The 20,602-nt window shown below is 40.2% G+C and overlaps 1 protein-coding gene across 2 annotated transcripts in view; it reads left to right on the top strand.

Annotated features, from left to right (window-relative positions):
* Positions 1–20,602, top strand: part of AGO2 (argonaute RISC catalytic component 2) — a 55,908-nt gene that overhangs the window by 23,310 nt on the left and 11,996 nt on the right. Inside the window, exons 4-18 of one of the 2 annotated variants that reach the window (XM_014891739.2) lie at positions 3,264–3,445; positions 4,674–4,810; positions 4,944–5,078; positions 6,180–6,267; positions 6,950–7,097; positions 7,294–7,413; positions 7,557–7,679; positions 9,370–9,503; positions 11,690–11,874; positions 13,703–13,862; positions 16,494–16,584; positions 17,659–17,853; positions 18,992–19,126; positions 19,902–20,003; positions 20,359–20,558. In XM_014891739.2, the coding sequence (XP_014747225.1) occupies positions 3,264–3,445; positions 4,674–4,810; positions 4,944–5,078; positions 6,180–6,267; positions 6,950–7,097; positions 7,294–7,413; positions 7,557–7,679; positions 9,370–9,503; positions 11,690–11,874; positions 13,703–13,862; positions 16,494–16,584; positions 17,659–17,853; positions 18,992–19,126; positions 19,902–20,003; positions 20,359–20,558 (2,135 nt within the window). Of the gene's footprint in view, positions 1–3,260; positions 3,446–4,673; positions 4,811–4,943; positions 5,079–6,179; positions 6,268–6,949; positions 7,098–7,293; positions 7,414–7,556; positions 7,680–9,369; positions 9,504–11,689; positions 11,875–13,702; positions 13,863–16,493; positions 16,585–17,658; positions 17,854–18,991; positions 19,127–19,901; positions 20,004–20,358; positions 20,559–20,602 lie in introns of both variants that reach the window. The other variant, XM_014891737.2, reaches the window with a different exon arrangement.

The raw sequence follows: 20,602 nt of genomic DNA, 5'->3' as shown, positions 1-20,602 counted from the left end.
TTTGCAACTTTTTCTTCTATATAAATACTTTTCTGCTTGGCTTTTGTGGTTTTCAATTATGTTTTCATCCCTTTCTTAGTGTACCTTATCTTCACTCTTTTATTTCTTCATTTTTTAGACCTTTTAGAAAAAATATGGAATATGTAAATATTAACGTGATATTTTCTTAGCTGTTACTTGTACACTTTGAGAAGAAAGAAGTGTTTAGGACACTGTCAAGGTAAGAAGATATAAAAAGTCTCTTCTTTCTCTGTAGGTTCTACACAGCAACCCAAGTCACCTCTAACAGCAGCTTTGTATTCAATTCCTGCTTTACTTGTGTATTTCCCTGAAATATCCTGATACAATTAAATTGGAATTTAAATTAAATACAATTAAATTGGAATTGGAATTTAATTTTACCTGAACTTGGAAGTTTTCTCACCTAGCAAGATTCAAGAGCAACTGATGTATCTTAACCTACATCTTCATTAGTCTTTTATTAGAAAAACTAATTATGAATGAACAGAACAGCAGTTTGATACAGAAATCCTTCTGCTGTTCCCTTATCCAGAAGGAAAATGTAAATCCTGGCTGTGGCCACAAACTTACTCCTCTGACTTTGCCTTTCTGAAGTACTGCTAAAGACTCTGCACATGACAGAGTAGAGCTCTTTCCTCCATCCTTAGTTTGTTGTTAATCTGTTTTCCTCTGAGTCCCTGGGAAGGAAAAGCTCTTGGATTAATAGAGAAAAGGTGCATTGTATGCTCAGAGCATGATAAAATAATCATGTGATGTTGAATTTATTTTATGGAGAAGAAGAAATACTAAGAATTCCTTAGAAACACATGGTCAGGTTTAATTCTTATTTTTTTTTTAAACAGTGATAATACTGATTTGTGTGAGTCATTCAGACCACGTCAGCTTCAAGACCTATGCTTTTTAAGAATAGCTTTGAAATTTTTCTACAAGCTTGATGATTTTTCATATCCTTACAGTAAAATCCCTTTCATTTAGCTCCCTTAGCTGAAAAATTTTAAAATCTGTTGCAATTTAGCAATGGGTCATCCAGGTAGCATCCTGACATTGTAAGCCTTTTTTTTTTTTTTTAATTGAGGGATAGAGAATAAAGCAAATCTTATATTTTGCTTTAGGATTTATCCCTAATAGTAAAGGACAGAGTAAAATTCCCATCTAAAAGTACTTTGTCCTAATTTTTTCATATTTTGCTTACTTTGTCAAACATGACTGTGTTCATTTGTCCTCAGAAATACAGAGTGGGATAAATAAAATATTACTGAGAGAGGAAAAATTCTGATTAGCAATGCCTAAAAATACATGTGAACTTTTGGATGTGAGATGGAAAGTTACCTTGCTTATTTTAGCAGTGACTCCTAATTCAACTCATTTGGAGTTGGACCCAGCAGCAAAAACTGTTTTGGGCCAAATTCATCAGTCACAGCTCTACTAACTTTTACTGGTATTTGCAGTTGGGCACCTGGAATAGAAATTCTTCAATCCCAGGCCTTTTATTTCCACCAGGGACAAGGGTACTGCAGCACAGGTTCCTCTTTATCTTCCATTCCATCGTGGTGAAGGAGTTTTGTAAATTGATACCAGGAGAGGAAAAAAAAGTAAAATAGAATATTTTTTTTTTTTTCAGATTAAGGGCACCAAAGTGTTTAATAACTAAATGAGTTGTGTATTACCAATATTGGGAATAAGTATAGAGTGGTTGGGGTGGGAAGGGACCTTAAAGGCCATCCTGTTCCAAGCCCCTGCCATGGGCTGGGACACCTTCCACCAGACCAGGTTGCTCAAGCAGGAATGATGAAACTTGGTTTGGAGGAGAGGTTTAAAGGAAGATGCAGGTCAGATGCAACAGACATCTTCCATCTGCTGGAAATGAGAGGCAAGTTGAGGGCTTTTTGATGATGTGGTGGTAAAAAGGCTTCATGGAAAGCTTCCAGCCTGTATGAGCTGAAGACCTGTCCTTTTCTTTGCACAGCTTTCAGCAGGGTTGACCTGGCCAGGCTCACAGCAGTGAGCCCAGGATTAGACTCAGTTCCCACTGCTCTCCCACAGCTGTGCAGCTCCTTCCTCTGCTCGAGTTTCCCTGGGGAATGATGTTTGTGCTGGAGGAGAGTCAGCTGTAATATTAATTTTATGTGCCTGCTGTAGATGGTCAGCTCATTTTTGGGGGCACACGGGAAAGGCTTCTTATTTCTGTTTTATATTTCCTTCCTATTTTTGGACCAAAGAAGCAAATTGTTGCAGGAGACCAGATGCTGGCAAATTTTAATTTGCTGTTAGCCACCTATTATTTTTGCTAATTACAGTTTGCCTGTTAAGTGGATGCCTTCTATATTTAAACTATAAGCTCCCTAGCAGGGCAAAATGCAGCATTTTTGTTTGTATCCAGCACAAAAGGATACTCTGATCTTGTTATTTCTTGTAGTCACTCCCAGACCTCCTGATTATTTCAGACAATCCTTAATTTTAGTCGGCTTAAAAACTTTGGTACTCAGACTTCCTTTGTTTTAAGAAAGAGGAGAAATCAGCATTACAAGTAATTACAGTAATTGGCTGAAGTAATTTACCACAATGTAGTTTGCCACTGTTTTTTAGACAAAAAATTCAAAGTAGGGCATAACACGGCAAAGAAGTGCCTGATACCATCACTGGTACTTGGGGGTTGTAGTTTATTCTTTCTTTTCTTACTTTAAGAGTTTTGACTTGATGGCTTTTGTGGGTTTTTTTGTTTTGTTTGGGTGATGGGTGATTTTTTTTTTTTTTTTTCCTATTTTAAAACTCCTTTCTTCTCTTGTTTGAACTGTGTCTGCAGCAATAGTATGTAAAGCAGTCTGGTGCTCTCGGGAGCAAATACCAGGAATTCATGAATCTTGGCAGGTGGTGGCACCCCTTGCTGTATTTTAGGCATGCAGGGGCTGACAGGAGCAGTGATGCACTGGGGCCTTAGGGATCTGAAATCAGGTTATGGGATCTTCGCTGAGACCTCCCTGTTGATACAAGCACCTCCAAATTGCAGTGTTGCCTCACAGAGGAGATAGGTGCCAGCTGGGAGGCTTCCAGGCTTCTGAAATACCTCCTTGGGAAGATGGAGCTGTGAAAAGAGGCTGGACCTGTTGAGTGCTGTTGCTTCATCCTTGCTTTTTGTCTCCTCCCCTGCTTCCTGGCATGTTCAGAGGAATCCGTTGTCCCTTCTGATTTCCCCCCTTTCAATGGAAAGAATCATCTTGGTTTGTTGTTTGGCATTGTTGCAGGTGGAGCTGGAGGTCACGCTGCCAGGAGAAGGAAAGGACAGAATCTTTAAGGTGGCTATCAAGTGGATGTCCTGTGTGAGTTTGCAGGCTTTACATGATGCTCTCTCTGGCCGGCTGCCCAGTGTCCCCTTTGAGACCATCCAGGCCCTGGATGTGGTGATGAGGCACTTGCCTTCCATGAGGTGAGGGTGCTTTAGGTGTGACTCGGGTGCTTTGGTGGCTCTTGGGGCAGTCTGTGCTCCCACAGCCCAGCCGTGGCTGTGTGGCAATGGCAGGCTCAGGCCAGAGGCCATTGGTGCTTTCCTGCTGTCCTGGTGGACTCTGGAGCCTCCAGCCTGGACACAGAGGTCTCGGTCTGGCCCCGTGTTTGGGGGCTCTGAGCTCAGGGAGGCTCTGCCATCTCTTTCCTCTGTAGCCTTGGAGAAGGAGGCTCTCCCCGAGTGGGAAGTGCTTGGAGGTTGGTCAATGTGGAAGGGTGGATTTAAAACAACTTCTTACCCTGTTCCTGTGTGTCTTTTGACAAATATTTATTGCCAATTTTGTATAAAGGTTACAGGGCTATGTCACCCTGTGTGGCTATTTTGATAGGAAAGAAAAACTTAAAAATTGTTTGTTTTTCAAGTGGGACGTGCAGCATTTTCAGTCACACCCAGGAGATACTGGGATTAGTTCTGCTGCTGTAAGACAAGTCACATAAGACCACTGTGCAAATTATATTCAAATAGAAAGCAAAGAACAAAGTTTAGTAGGGCTGAACTTTCCCATATCAAAGCTCTAAACAGGTAACATGAGTTAATATATGTAAATGACTTTAAATATCCTTATAGCATGGTGACTTCGTCTTCAAATTTAGGGAAAAAAGAAGTAAAATTACTTTTATCAGGTTTTACAGCACAGAAAACAGCCCAGAATGTCAGATACCTTGGTTCAGAGGAACACACTGGCTCTGGATATGATTTGTTTGCTATTAAGTTTGCAGTACTTAATTATCAAGATGAAAGATGGATCAGAAATATTTTATTTAGATCAGTTATTTACCCTCACATAATATGTATAATTCAGAGTATGGGGAGAGATTGTTACATTGGTATTTTAATTCTTTTCTTACGGATGCACAGCTGAAGTTTTAATAGAATATAAATAACAAGTTATTAATGATTTCTGGTGGAATTTGTAGGTATATTAAGGAACATACTGAAGATAAATTTAAACTCGAGTAGTAGGCAGTTTCTTACTGTAGCAAGCTGGGTTTTGAGACTTGTAACCTGAGTCTTGCCAGGAATCTCAGATTATTGGTAATTTCAAACACGGACATTTCTGTGCTTTTGTGAAAAGGAATTTGCATTAATTATGGCTTTATTGCAATTTTTGCTTTAGTTTTCTGATGTGAATTTATTTGCTTTCTTGCAGGTATACTCCTGTGGGGAGATCTTTCTTTACAGCATCAGAAGGGTGCTCAAATCCTTTGGGTGGTGGCAGAGAAGTTTGGTTTGGCTTCCATCAGTCAGTCAGACCTTCATTATGGAAAATGATGTTAAATATTGATGGTAGGTACTAGGAAGTATTTTCTTGTTTCTTCCTGCTCCTTAATGGAAAGGCAAAAACTAAGTTCCATTTGTTGAATTTCCTAAAATTTTCCTCTGTATTCTTGTAACACACCATTCATGTTTTTGTCTGCAGTATCTGCAACTGCATTTTACAAAGCACAGCCAGTTATTGAGTTTGTCTGTGAAGTTCTGGACTTCAAAAGTATTGAAGAACAACAAAAACCTCTGACAGATTCCCAAAGGGTAAAGTTTACCAAAGAAATAAAAGGTAATAAAGAAATTATATACAGCTGCTTTATTTTGTCTGATATGTTACCACTACGTGTTTTAAATATTTTCTCCAACAATATTTGGCCTTATTGAGAGACCAGCATTTCATATTTTTTGCTTTTGAAACCTTTGAGTAGTACCAATCCTAGTTTCATACAAAAATATTCCAGTTCCTAATCTGATGAGTTATAAATGTTTACAAAGACCGGGATTTCATGTTTTTTTAATTACCCAATCTTAAATTTTTCCAATTGCTGATGTCAGGTTTTTAATATTTCAGATTTTACTAATAATTTAGCAATGTGGTTTTGCATACTTAGGCATCTGTCCTGCATACCCTCTCCTGGAAGTAAATAAGTTATTCTAGTGTATAGTGACTGAATCAAAGAACAGGAGAAAGAAATCTTACAGGTTTTGTTCACTGAAGGCTTCTTCTGCAAAATGGAGATCCTTCCTGATACTCTTGGCAGAAAGTAAGCAACTTTAAAAAGAAAAAATCCATAAATCCATCCTGTACCTTCAAAAAAACATCAACAAAATTATCTTTGTCCAACCAGAAGTTAGCAAGGAAAGTATCAATAAATCCTGAGTTTGCATTTTAAAAGGACAGTCAGGCACCGAGTCAGTTCACTGTGGCCTCATTGCCATGAGCTCCTGGAGAGGCTGTTTGGGGATTTCACTCCACCCACAGGCCCAGTTCATTAGCTCAGCCTGGGCTGCAAGAGTTGGAGGTCTTACAGACCCCATATGTTTAGACAGAAAGTATAAACAAGGGGTTTAGTTTCAAGGAGCTTGTGTGCCCTTTTTGTCCTTTCCTCATCCTGAGCTTCCTTAGAAGTAGAGAACTGGAATTTGCAGAATGTGCTCAGCATCATCTGTGAGCTCTGGGGGCTTTGGGATTTCATCTTGCCTCTGAAATTCTGTGTTGAACTTTGGCTGAAGCTCAGGAGTTTTGTATTTTAAGACTACAAATTGCTTTTTGAGTTCTGTCTGGGCTACCCTTTGAGGCTAAATGGAATGTTTTAACTGTCTTGTGTAGCAGTTTAGGGCTGACAACTTGATTTTGGAGAAATGGTGATTTGTGCTATCCAATTTCTAGGTCTGAAGGTGGAGATAACACACTGTGGACAAATGAAAAGGAAGTACAGAGTGTGCAATGTCACCAGACGACCAGCAAGTCACCAAACGTAAAGTATTTTTCTGCTTTTTAAAGCATATGTTTGATTTCAGGCTGGAAAAATATCTTGTTTTACTGAGGTGGGAAAAGTTACCTTGAAAAATGATGTTTTCTTTGGTTAATATCCTTAAATATACCTCAGAGTATTTTCCCAATTTTGCTGTTCTTTTTGTTCTATTTTTATACTATAATGATCATCATGGCATTTGAACCAATTACGCTGTTTTAGATCTGGGAGGTTTTTTTGTTGGGTGGGATGGTTTTTTATGTGTCGTTTATGGATTTCTTTAAAATTGGAAGGACAGCGTGTCCTATTTGTAGCCTAATGTTTGCCACAACTGGAATAGAAAAGTAGGTCCAGTTGGGATCAGCCTCCTGATGTTGCTTATTTGCAATCTCTTTTTCCTCTGATAAAAATACTTCTTTTTAACTACCAACCAGAGATTTGCAGATAACTTGAATATGGAGACAGTGGCTCCCATTTTTAAGGAAATAATATAAGGAACAAAACTGATATCGGCTTTTTACAAGAAGATAACTGATCAGTATCTATATCTGGTATTTAATTATTTGGGCTTTGTTTCATCCTCCTTCAATAAGCTTAACTTGTGCCAAAAGGTGTGCTGAGGAACTGTGGGGGGGAAGCATTTTGCATGAAGTCATAGCTGCTTTCCATATTTGCTTTCCAACAGATTCCCACTTCAGCAGGAGAATGGACAAACCGTTGAATGCACTGTAGCTCAGTATTTTAAGGACAGACATAAATTAGTTTTACGCTACCCTCACCTTCCATGTTTACAAGTTGGACAGGAGCAGAAACACACATACCTTCCTCTGGAGGCACGTAAACTCAGAATTCTGTCTTTTGGGGCTGGGGGAAAGGGGGTCAGAGGGATAAAGGGTTCAAATGTTGGCAAACTGTTCTCTGAGCAGCCAGATTTTGAGAAATTCTGTAGTGCATCAGTGAAAAAAAAAAAGTTGTGAGCCAAAAAACAGTTGGACTGTGTTTAATTTTCTTTCTGTGGGGAAATTTCAGGTGTGCAACATAGTGGCAGGACAAAGATGCATAAAGAAGCTCACTGACAATCAAACTTCCACTATGATTCGAGCCACTGCCAGATCAGCCCCAGACCGACAGGAAGAGATCAGCAAACTGGTGAGTGTTGTGTCAAACATGAGGCAGGTGTAGGAATGGGCTCAGTTTTGCTCACCCTGAGCAGGTTCTGACTGATGTGTTTGTGCACTGCTTGGTTTTATACTTCTTTATGAGCTTGGTTTTACACATTTTTATCATTTCAGATGCGGAGCGCGAGTTTTAACACTGACCCTTACGTCCGAGAGTTTGGGATAATGGTCAAGGATGAAATGACAGATGTGACTGGCAGAGTCCTACAGCCTCCCTCAATCCTCTATGGAGGCAGGGTATGTCCAGTGGGTTCTGTGCAGTCTGTGATGGCTTCCAGCACCAGCTGTGATGGCCTCTGTAATGTGGTTATTTTAAATTAATTGTGTTGTGTGCAATGAGAGAGCTTTCGCGTGTATTGTTCAGAATTTAAATTTAGGTTCTCAAAGTCCTTAAATGTATTGGCCAATTTGCATCTCTCTCAATCGATGTTTCATTTCTGAAAGTAAAGCTGGGTTAAAAAGGCCTTTTTTTGCCTCAAACACTTGCATTGTGTGTTGCAAGAAGCAGCCTGCAAAGAGTGACTCAAATCAATGTGTATGGAGAAGAACAATGACCATTTCAATTATCACTGTATATATTTGAAAATATGCTGAAATATTCCTGAACTTATGGTTGGTTTTGAATCTTCTGGGTGGAGCAGCTGTGTTTATGGCAGCTGTCTTGAGGTATCATCTCTATCAGCATGTCTTTCCCCAAAGCCACCTCTTTCTGTTTGGAATATTTACCCACAGGTTTTTATTTTACAATGGCTTTTCAGATGGCCTTTCTGACATAATCTTTCTCCTGTGATACCTTTTTAAAAAAGCTTGAGAAACAGGATTTTTCATCAGTTTTATACTGGGATTTGTTGTAAGATGAAAGCTTTAATAGCTGGGATAACTTTATTTGTGGAGGCTTCTGATGAGCCTCCTCAGATCATGCATTGCCAGCTGAATATAATTCTGTCCCTGTGCACAACAGACTGGTGCCTCCAAACCAACAATGGGAGAGGATCTTGAGTTTTCTGCCTAAAATTCTTCAGATGACTCAGGCAAATTATCTCAAACCTCCCTTCACTGGCAGGTTAAGGTCCTGACCCTGATTAGGGGACTGCTTTAATGAACTGTTCTGGCACCAGCAGGCTGGGGGAACTTAATGGCAGATGAATGTTGGAAAATCGTAGTGGGGGAGGCACTGCCTTCAGCACACACAACTCTTTGCAAAATCCATAGTCAAATTCATGTGTGTGTCCTGAAAAATGCCCAGAAGCTTTAGTTGTTGCTGCTAGGTAGGAAGGAAGACATCATGGTAACTTGTCTAAAGCATCTATCAGTATTTATTAAGGTAGTTAACATCACCAACATTACTTCAGCTGCTTTATTACAGCCCTTGTCCTCTAGATAATCCATCCCAGTAATATCTGCTTGGTGGGAGAAATGAAAGTGTTGGGCAGGTCTGAGTTGAGTAACTGATCACCTTTCTCAACTTTTTCACATTTTTTCTGGAGTTGTGTGTGACATTGAACCATTATTTGCCTCTACTTAGTGATATGTGAAATATTCATAGTACTTAAAGTAATTTTCCCTTGGAAACTTCACTGAGCAGTTGTAAAGTCACTGTAGAAATGTAGGTTCTTGTTCACGTTCCGTACCAAGCATGAACCTTACTTTCCATGTATAAATTCTATTTACTCCTGATAAATATAACCAAAGGCAATGATCAGTAATAAAAATAAATAATGTAAACTTTATTTTTCGCCTGTCTAAGAAAGTGTCTTGCTACAGTGATAAAATGATTATTAAAATAGGATAGCTGTTGTTACAGGGGAGAGAATGACCTGATAATATAAATCACCTGCCAGCTGGAGGGAAGTAGAAACAAAGCTAATTTTTGTTTAGCATCGTTCAAGTTTTGCATTAATCTTTAATTTTTGCCTTCCACTTCCAGAATAAAGCAATTGCTACACCAGTGCAAGGTGTCTGGGACATGAGAAATAAACAATTTCACACTGGAATTGAAATAAAGGTTTGGGCAATTGCCTGCTTTGCTCCCCAGCGCCAGTGCACTGAAGTTCATCTTAAGTAAGTGTGTTGTGTAAGGTGGTGATTTTATCATTTATTATGGATGCAAATGTCATGATTTCACTTTTATTAAGAGCATACTTTTGGTTGAATAGTTTAACATATGGCAATACATCTTCTTTCTCTTTGTGTTTTGAATGATGCCAGTCTGATTTCAATGCCAGCATCAGGAAATTCTCCATATCAGACTGAACTAAAGCCATTTATTCTCTCTGGCAGGTTTTTGACCAGTGAGGCCTCAGGACAGAGTTTAAGATAACTGAAATTATGTAATGATGGGTGTTTCTCAAGAGTGACAGTTAACATGTGTGTTCTTTTGGGTTCTATTCTGGTTATATGGAGTAGATTTATTCATACAGAATGTCTTCAAAAGGAAATTTTTTGTCCAAAACCTTTTCCTCTTCAGAGTTTCTGGAATGTGCAAAGTGCTGTATTTGCCAAATGAGTAGGACTGGTTGTTCTATTGACTTTAAGTGTTTGAATGAAACTTTGAGATTTGGTTTCTTCATCTTTGGATGGGACATGAATTTTCAAAGACTGTTGTTACGGTGACATCTGCCATTGGCTCAGGGAAGGTGTGCAGGCCCAGATCCATGTCTCATCCCTCCTTCCACGTGCAGCTGTTTTCCCTTCCTGCATGGACAAGTGCAGCCTTTGGAGCTGTCCTGGCAGTGACTCAGCTGCTCTCTGGGAGGTGAATGCAAGGCAGGGATTGCTCACACCACTGGCATTGCCATGGCAGTGTTCCTTCAGATGATTTGCCAAACAGCTTGGGAATTTTTCCCTAACAAGTGATGAGCAAACAGTGGCAATCTTTTTACTTCCCATTGTGTGAGGAGGGGAGAGACTTGTTCTCTCCAGGCACATGCCCGGAACTGGGCTGCCAGAGAACTTTCCCTTCCACGATGTTGCTTCTAGTGGAAATGTTGTGTAAGTCAAGTTACTGAGTTTTGAGAAATAGGCAGAAGTCCTCAACATAATGAGCCAAAATAAAATTATTTAGATAGTTTAGAATCAGTTTGTGTTTACCATGAAAGGACATTGCTTCATGCTAGGAAAATGTTTGCATCCCTTTCCATCTTGTGGCCTCTTCTTACATCTTGTTGAGCAACCTGGTACTTGAATGCTGCTGATTTATCAGAGTAAACACCTTCAAATGCTCTAAAAGCCTTCAAAATCATCTTACTTTACCTCTTGGGAGCAGAGAGAACCTTTCCTTGTAGCTGCTGTACTTCCAGATGGACTTGTAAAGGTTCAAACCCTGAATTTTTTCAGACGTGAATCTTGAAATCACAGAAGGGTTTGGGTTGGAAGGGACCTTAAAGATCATCTTCTTCCAAGCCCTCTGCCGTGGGCAGGGACACCTTCCCCTAGACCAGGTTGCTCCAAGTCTCATCCAGCCTGGCCTTGGACACTCCCAGGGTTGGGGAGATGTTCAGCCACTGACTCTGCTGTAGTAAGTTCTTGTTTTTGCAGAAGAAATATTCTCTGCAAGGAGCCTCAGGCTGCAGGGGTGAAGCTCACAGGTTATGATTCATGCAAGTTAACAACAGGTTTGGAAAAAGCTAAATGTTCACACCCTCTCAGTCAGTGGCATCCTGGCACCCTGTGGTGAAGATCAGCAATGTTTTAGACAACTGGGGGTGGTACCCACTCCAACTTAATAAAGAGCTTTTATCACTGAGCAAAAAAGGCTCACAGGTGGAAGCCTCTGAAGAAATTAGGTTGTCTCTATATCTGACCACTTCATCAAAGAGTGGGTTTTTTTTTTTTCACCAACCTAGGAGGTTTGCCTTCACCTCCAGGATTTTCTCTCATATCTCTAGAACTGTGCATTATTATGGATGCTAAATCAATTCACTGAGACAATTGCTGTAATTTCTGTTGGTTGTTTTCATCATGAAGAAAAAAGGGAAGAACTCCATCCCTTTCTGTAGTGGTAACAGATGGAATTATGTTAGAGCAGGCTATGCCAAATTGTCATTGTTGCAGTCTTTTTGCAAATAGTATTTTATCCTGTATTTCCCATAGAAACAAGGTAGAAGATGCACTTGGGATTAAATTCCCAGGTTTTTGGACAGCACAACTCTGCGAGTTAAACAGGATTGTTCCATTGAAAATAATACCAAAAATCAAGATGGGTTTTTACTGTCTGCTAATGTAATGTATTTATGTGCATTGCCCAGGTCCTTCACAGAACAGCTACGGAAGATTTCCAGGGATGCTGGAATGCCAATCCAGGGGCAGCCCTGCTTCTGTAAATACGCCCAGGGAGCCGACAGCGTGGAGCCCATGTTCAGACACCTCAAGAACACTTACACTGGCCTGCAGCTTGTCGTGGTCATTTTGCCAGGAAAAACACCAGTCTATGGTCAGTTAGTGGAAATGGTGCATTTCAGCCACAATTTTGTGTGTTTTTTGTGAACTGTCCAAAGGAGAGAGGTTTAATGCTGGTTTAACTCTATAAATTCCAGTTAGGGAATGGGCTGTAATTTAATTTTACTATTTTTCTTGTGCTGCATGATGTTTTGTATTAAGAGCTAATTATTTTCAGGATGTTTTCTATGTTTTTAATTTGCATTTCTCCATTCTCCCTGCTGGTTGCATTTGAGATTCAGGTTGTGAGAAAGCCAACACAGGGCTTTGGTGAGATTGACTTTGATAGGCAGTGGATTATAATGTGCTTAATAAAATCTGTGTGCTGAAAATTCCAAGTAACTGAAGAAGTAATGACTTCCAAAACTCCGTAGCTTTTAGAACATCTTTGCTTACTCACACAATCTCCCTGTGGCAAAAAAAATGTTGAACGAAGAATATTTGTGTATTTTTCTTATTTCAAATTTTTAACTCTGGTTACAAGGATACAGGTGCACAGAAAGTGAAAATGCAGCAAACTAAACTTTTTTTGAAACAGTGACAATTGGTGCATTTTACGTGGCATACACACATGGGTTTTAATGTCTTATATAAACCATACATTTTCCAGCTCTTCCTATAGGCAGGACTGCTTGTTTTCCTGTCTTGCCTCCCTCCTTTTTTCACTTACCTTGCCCAGCTGGAGCAGCAGCCACTGTTTTTCTCTCATAGCTACGTGGACTCTTCTCTGATGGATCAGATCTACCAAGCAGCTGCAGATTTGTTTTATCCCATCCCTCACCATTTTAATACAGCACAAAATAATTTTCCAACTTTAATACTGTCTCTTACAAGATGAAAAGAGATTAAGCAAGGAACCTTAAGGAAATAGTACTTTTTCCTCCCTTGAATTCAGCTTGCAGAGGAAGTGGCTCGTCTCTAATTTGTACAACAGAAATTGGGTGCAAAATGACATTTTTACTACTTCTGTTTGGCATTAAAAGGGAATTCTTTTCCTCTACTTAACCAGTCAGAGGATGTGGTACTGCTCCCATCTTCTTTCCTTGTCATTATCTTTAATTACAGTTATTTCTGCCCCCTCTAATCATCTCTCCTTATTTTCTCCCTACGCTCTTTCATACCCTGCACTTCCTATACCCACAGTCTTGTCTTTTCTGTTCTTCCCGCCCTGCTCTTTCCCTCTCCTGTTGCCAAAGGAGGGTGGTTCATCTTCTCTGAACCAGTCCTGGAGCCTAAATTTCTTCCCTGAGTGTAAGAGTATGTGGGTCTCTGAAAGCCTTGAAGTCTAAATTTTGTTGTTGACAGTAGGATTTGATTTAACCTTTGGAATTAATGGATTTCTTGGAGTTTTTATGGACCATTGTCTCTAAATAAACTTGCAGTGAAGAACTGATAAACTGCTCGGCTGAATATTGCTCAGCACTTTACTGTTAGGTTTGTGTTACTATTGCAGTGTTTAATAATGCAACACATGCTCAATATCCTAATATAATTTATATTGCCCACATCATTAGCCAAAGCTGATGATATAATGCTACAATTTTAAAATAAGAAGTAATTAAAAATTGTTTGTCAGTATAAGCCAGCAGTGCCTTTAGTTATTGTGTTTAGGACCCAGGTAGGTGGAGCAGAGCAGAACTGGGGGGAGGTTCTGGAGGCTGGTTGGGTTTTGGGGGTAGGTTTCATTGTGTTCCTTTAAGCTTGAGCGCCACCTTGCTAAAACTCCAGGTCTGTCTAGTTAATTGACACCAAATTCAAGTCTCCTCCATTGTTTGATTTGCAATTTGCAAATCTTTTTTTTGTTTGTTTTTCTCATTCTGTAGCGGAGGTGAAGCGCGTTGGTGACACGGTGCTGGGAATGGCCACTCAGTGTGTGCAGATGAAAAACGTCCAAAGAACAACACCACAAACTCTGTCCAACCTCTGCTTAAAAATAAATGTCAAATTAGGAGGTGTAAATAACATTCTACTGCCACAGGGAAGGTGAGTTCATCTTTTAAAGGGGGAGAGGTTATTGTATTGCAAAGAGAATGTGAGTCATGCTGAGATAACCGGGGGCTTTTATCTGCAGCCATAGTACTGTAGCTTAAGTGATTCTTCAAACTCTCTTGGCTTCTAATAAAATAGTCCTGTAAAAGTTTGGTTATGAAGACAGGAGAGGAATACTTGTTTCTGGTGAAATTTATAATAAAAGTATTGTTTTAATGATCTGACCACTGAAGTACACAACTGTCACTAGAATGAAAAATCTCTAATATTCTATTTGCCCTTAGTTTTCAAAAGATCACCTAGAACAGTGGTGCCTTTTCTTTTGGTCAACATTCTTCTCTTTGAGACTCTTAACCACAGCAGAGACGTGAGCCTGCATGAGGCCATGGACTGTGCTCTCAGACTTCCTGAGTTTGCTGGCTGTGGTGCCCACTGTCTCTCAGGTGTCCTCCACGTTCAGTGTTGCCATGAAGGTGGAGTTCTGGGATGGCCCTGCATGTGCCAGGCTCCAGGCTCCATTTGCTCTGTGCACCTGACCTTGTCAGGGTTGTTACCATGCTGTCCATCCCTCCCAGAAAGTACCTCTAGTACTGCCACGTCTCTCAGCTGTTGGATTCCTTCCTCAGTGGTCATCAGGGCATTCTGTGATGGTGATCCTGCATTCTGTCTCTGTGAACAGTCCTCTCTCTTACATTCATTAAAAGCTGCTCCCAGAGAAGAAGGGGCCCTGGCTCCCTCACAAACACCCAATCAATTCCTGTGTCCTGGGTCAGGGATGGTTCAGCTGGACCCTGAGTGGGTGTAATGTCTGTGGGTTCCAGGGCTGCACCATCAGACTTTGAGACAGGGATAGAGAGGTCTTCCCACTAACTGGGGAAGAGTATTCCCCCAGCACCTGGCCTGTCTCCTCCCATGCCCCCATCCAGTCTGGGTGGTTCATTTCTGAGATGGGCAGTGTCAGGCTGTGGGGCCGTGCTCCTTGTCCCTGTGGCAAGCTCCTGGGCACTATCCCTGGTCTCTGGGGTAGGTGTCAGGGTGGTTACCCAGGACAGTCCCATCTTATCTCTAAATGCTAGATTAGGCCATTGTATGGTATCACCATCTAGAGAAAAATTTGAACCCCTTGAAAGGTGGATGGGAATGAAATGGATGAATGACTGGGGAAAAACTCCCCCTTGCATTGCTTTTTCACAATGGGCACCATAATTAATGAAACCCCACAGACACGAACTCAGTCTGTGATAGTTGGACAGCCATGTGTCCACATTCCAGAGGAAGTTTAAAATCCAGGAATTGCTCACCTTATTGACCCGTGGTGCAAACTGGCAAACAGCCACAGTACCCTTAGTCATAGGATCCATGTTTAGATAAGGAGCTGCAAATGGGAAAAATGTAGCCACAACCATATGCCAACCAAACCACTGTAAGTTATGATGCCTACGAAGTTTCTGTGTTCAGCACACAAAATTAAGTTACTCAGGAACTATTATTCCTTTTTCACCATTCCTCTTGATGTCCTCAAGCCCCACATTGGGCTCCAAAAACTGCTGGGTTAGGAGACAGGTGCCTGCAAAGGAAGATGAGAATCTTCCTGGAATGGAAGAGATGACCCCCTCCCTCCAAATTATTGTAACTTTGGAGGCTTTCAGGCAAAAATGTGGGTAAAAGAAGAACAGGTTTTTACTAGAATATATATATGTGTGTGTGTAGACAAACAAGCAACTATACCAAAACCCAAACACAACAAAAAAATTTAACAGAATTCCAAGGCACCCAGCTGTTTTTTGTCTCTTAAGTACAGTCCATTCTCCATTCATCATCAATAAGGCAACAAATGGGAAGAAAATTCCCTGAGAGAGAAAAAAAAAAAAAAAGGGAAAAAAACAAAAAAGCCTTATCCTCAACATTACCTTCCCATTTCTTCTAAAGAAGGTCTGCAAACAGATTAATTTATCTCTATAACCATTAAATCATTCCCCCACGCACCCACAAAGAAATGACAGTGGCTCAAGATTTCCTGCTTGAAATTGTTTTATTAAGGAATAGAATTGAAGTGTAAAACCTGTGTTGTAGTGCTTTGGTGTTCCTCTCTTGGTGCAGTGGTTTAATATATTAACCTAAAGATTTGTTTAAAACTTTCAAGCTCAGTTTTTAAAAAAATGTACTTTGCAAATAATGACTTTGATACCTACTATTTTTGGACTTCCTTACCAAGACTGGTTTTTATTTGGGAAAATATTTTTATTCATAGCATCTGCATATGTGCACAGTCCTTTAATTTTATCAGATTCCATTTGTTACTAAGAGATCAACTTTTACTCCTGTCCTTGGTCCAGTTGATTAAAAACTGCAATTTTACAAGTTAGAAAAAACTAGATATATTTTTAAACTAATTTTTAATTAAGAGCAACAATTAGCTGTGCTTTAAAAATCTGCCTAAGTATTTAGCATGAGAACCTTAATCAGGATTTTTAATTACTGCCACAGGACAAGTGACCAACTCAGTTCAAGTGCCAGTTGTTGATGAGTTCACTCAGGAGTACAGAGTGCTGTTTATTTGAATTTTAATGTGCTTTATTAAGCATAAATCTTGCTGCTTTTACAAATTTCCCTTCTCTTTGCCAGACCCCCAGTATTCCAGCAGCCTGTCATATTCCTTGGTGCAGATGTAACTCACCCACCAGCTGGGGATGGGAAAAAGCCTTCCATTGCTGCAGTGAGTAAATTGTGTCCTGGTCTTCCACCCCAGCTGCCTCCTGCTGCTCAGCTCTAATGCATTTTATTGCTTTCAATCCTTATGTGGTCCATTGCTTCTGATTGCCTAATTATAGCATTATAAATTATTTTTTTGCAGGAATTTATTGAAATTTCAGAGAGCTTGCTCTGATGCTAATTACTTAAATGTGTATATTAGTTTATAAAATGCCTGAGTTGCTGATACACAGAGGAGCTTTTCTGGGAGCTGATATTTATCAGCAGCCTCATAATGAGCTGGTGCATGTTTAAATCGGCTTCTGCAGCACTTAGAAATGTTCAGAATTGCTTCATTGCTGATTGGGAACTAGGCTGGCTCAGCTGTGGTTTCTGAGGACTCAAGCTTCCAGAAAGCACAAAACGTGCAGTAATCTCTTGGAAATGTACTTCTTAAATACAGGGAATGGTCTTTAGCTTGTGTTATGTCAAACACCTGTAGTGGCTGCTCAGGATTGTTTAATGATTAAGATCTCTGGTGATGTTATGTATGTTTTTAAAAGTTACATTTGTGTGTCTAGGGAAAACCAGGTGATGTGCTCACTTCTTTAGGGTTTTTTTTGTTTATTTTTTAAGTCCTATGCCACTTTTACAGGATATGGATGTTAACATTTCATTAACAGAAAAATCCCTTCGCTTGATGAAGGGTGTGGATATTTCTGTGGTCCATCACCCTTTCAGTTTGATGGATCCAAAAAACAGGCTTGGTGTCCCAGAGTTCAAACTCCTGTGCTGCAGACTGAACTCACTTCAATGGTTTCATGGTATCAGTGCTCTAAACTGTGTTTGACTTTTTAAGTGCCTGTAGGTGCAAACAGGAAATGAGTCTTTTAGATTTAAAACAATTTTTTTCTTTCAGCAGAGTGTGCTTCCACAGGTAGACTAAACCCAGAGCTGTTTCCAAGCACATTTTAATTTCAAATACATCTTTGCTAGGCAATCACTCAGTGTGCAAGATGCCATTAAAGACAGTGCAGTTATCTCATGCAATACCTTTGTTAAAGTGCTTTCAGGTTTGATACTAAGCGTTTTTCCCCAGGTTGTGGGAAGCATGGATGCTCATCCCAACCGTTACTGTGCCACTGTGCGGGTGCAGCAGCACCGCCAGGAAATCATCCAGGATTTGGCTGCCATGGTCAGGGAGCTGCTGATCCAGTTCTACAAATCCACGAGATTCAAACCAACTCGCATCATCTTCTACAGGGATGGTGTTTCTGAGGGCCAGTTCCAGCAGGTGATATTTGTCTTTTTGAAATACTGGTGGTGTAGTTTTGTGGTAGTAATGGAATTTTGTCATTCCACCTTTATATGGTTGGAGGTACAAGGAGTATAATCTCAACAAGTCTTCCCTCAACAAATTTGTTGGATTCTAACCAAGCAGGCAGGAGAAGTGTTTCCATATTTTTCATGTGCTTTTGAAAATACTTTTCCCCTTTAAAGTATTTCCCCTTACAGAATTATAAGTGAAAAGTGTAGTTTTAGCACTCAGGTTATGTTCCACATCTTTTTCCTGTTTAGGATATATTAGTAAGACTGTATCCCATAGAACTTGGGGGATAAATAAAAATATTTTTTTTAAACTAGGATTAATAAATACCGGATTTTCAGTCATTTTTATTCCTGATAAAACTCCTCAGATACTTTGTCATATTTATTTTGTTTGCTTGCCATATTTTATGAAATATTTTTCTATATGTTTTAAAGGTATTTATATACACCTTTTTTTTCCAGTATTTTTGTATGTAAATAAAAGATAGAGAATTGAGCCAGCTTCTCAGAATCCAGAGGGAAAAGAGGAAAGGTCACTTGCTAAACTTGAATTGATAAAATAATCTTTGTATGAACTTTTAATATATCCTCCTTTCAGTTTTCACTGGTTTTCAGTGATTTTTTCATGTATAATTAACCCCCCTTTCCAAATCATTGCTTTTTGATTTGTTCAACTTTCCTTATTATTGATGTCTGTAGTCCTGCATGGGACTGCACAAAGTTGGGAAAGAGCAGCTGAGCACTTCTGGATTTTGTTCTAGTCTGAAAAAAAAAAATAAAAATCAGTCTGTTTTGTTTGTATTTGGTAGTTAAAAAGGTTTTGACATGCAGGTTATTAGTCCAAGCCTTGTGCTTGGAGTTGAATGAATGTGGAAGCAGCTCTCTCCTGGCTCAGGAAACTGCTGATGTAATTTGCCCTCATCTGGGGAAAAAATTACGGTTTGGTCCTGAAAGCTTTGACATCTCATTACTCTGAGTGACAGCAAGAAAGGAACATGATAAATTATCTGTGGATAAATAAAAGAAATCTGTAGATAAATAAGAGTGATTTGTATGATGGCAATGGTTCATGTTGATCAGATCTCTCTCTCTGTGTGGCTCAGGTTCTCCACCACGAGCTGCTGGCTATCAGGGAGGCTTGCATTAAACTGGAGAAGGATTATCAGCCTGGCATCACATTTATAGTGGTGCAGAAGAGGCACCACACCAGACTCTTCTGCACGGATAAAAACGAACGGGTACGTTCTGATTGGGACCCCCAAACATCCAGCAGGCAGCCAAGTCACCAATTACTGTTCATTTGTGGCACTTTCTGGGTGGAGATCACATGCCCCCAGCTGATTTTGGTGTTTTCTGTATGGAGAGGAGACTCCACAAGTGCAGGAAGGGAGCTGCTGCTGAGAATGGAGAGTTCCTCACAGATTGGGCTTTCCACGTTCTTTTTCCTTCTGTCAGACTTCTCTGTGGGAGCACTTGGAGCCCACTAGGCTTCAAGGCAATAATTAGTAACTCCCAAAACTGACATGAAGGTAGTTGTTATATTAATAAATGCTGTGATTACAGATGTTAAATTATTTGAAAGTAAAAGAGTATTTTGACATTCTGCTTTGAATTTATTTTGAGGGAAGAGGTGGCCTGTCTGACAAGGAAAGATTGTCCCCTTGCAGGTATAAACAGGAAAAGGTACTCCTGTCCTGGAGTGGGAAGATGGAAAGAACAAAGATTTGACAGATCAGTTGCAGGAGCTTCTTTTTGCATTATTCAGAAAAACAAATCTTTTCAGGTAGTTTTTAAGAAGATTTTGCAGCTTGTCTCTTTTTTTTTTTCTTTCTCCATAGTAGAGACACTCCAGATGTTCAGCTGGAACAAAATTTCAGTTTTACACATTCTTTCTTCACTTTTTGCTTTATATAGATCTTTTTCTTGTGTTTGTTTTCCTGGCTATGCAGCTGGAAAGACAAAAAAAAACATTTGTGTTGTGCCTCAGTGTCTTTGCATTTCCTGTTCACACAGGTTGGAAAAAGTGGAAACATTCCAGCTGGTACCACAGTGGACACAAAAATCACCCACCCCTCAGAGTTTGACTTCTACCTGTGTAGTCATGCTGGGATTCAGGTAAGACATTCTGCGTGGCATGGTAACTCGTTAACTGACAATGTTTGTACTAAAGCTACGTTATCTGATGACTTTTTGTCAGATCTGAGGTTTTCAAGATGAAAGTGCATTTCAGTATGATCATTTAATTTCAGAAGTGAAATTTTGAGAAGTCCCATCAAAAAAGGGGAAGGGATTAGCTTGGTAGGGAGCAAGGAAGGAGGTTGTTTGCCTTTTAAAGGAAAAATCAGCTGAAGTGTGTAGAACTGCTGCCTGTGGCTTTAGAGGAAGCGGCCGTTTCGCTGCAGTTCCCCTGCAGAGATGGGAGTTCAGGAGATGTTTGGGGATGCTGATGAGCTGTGTGATCTGGCTCCAGGGGACAAGCAGACCTTCCCACTACCACGTGCTCTGGGATGACAATCGCTTCTCGTCGGACGAGCTGCAGATCCTCACCTACCAGCTGTGCCACACGTACGTGCGCTGCACGCGCTCCGTCTCCATCCCTGCTCCAGCATACTATGCACACCTGGTGGCCTTCAGAGCCAGGTACCATCTGGTGGATAAGGAGCACGACAGGTGAGTTCAGAGCTCTGCATTTTTGCATGATTGGAAGGCAGTGG

Source organism: Sturnus vulgaris, chromosome 1 (genome assembly GCF_052056855.1).
Source record: "Sturnus vulgaris isolate bStuVul1 chromosome 1, bStuVul1.hap1, whole genome shotgun sequence".
Classification (NCBI taxonomy): domain Eukaryota; kingdom Metazoa; phylum Chordata; class Aves; order Passeriformes; family Sturnidae; genus Sturnus; species Sturnus vulgaris.
Note: the sequence above shows the minus strand (reverse complement) of the source record. Positions and strands in the feature narration are given on the sequence as shown.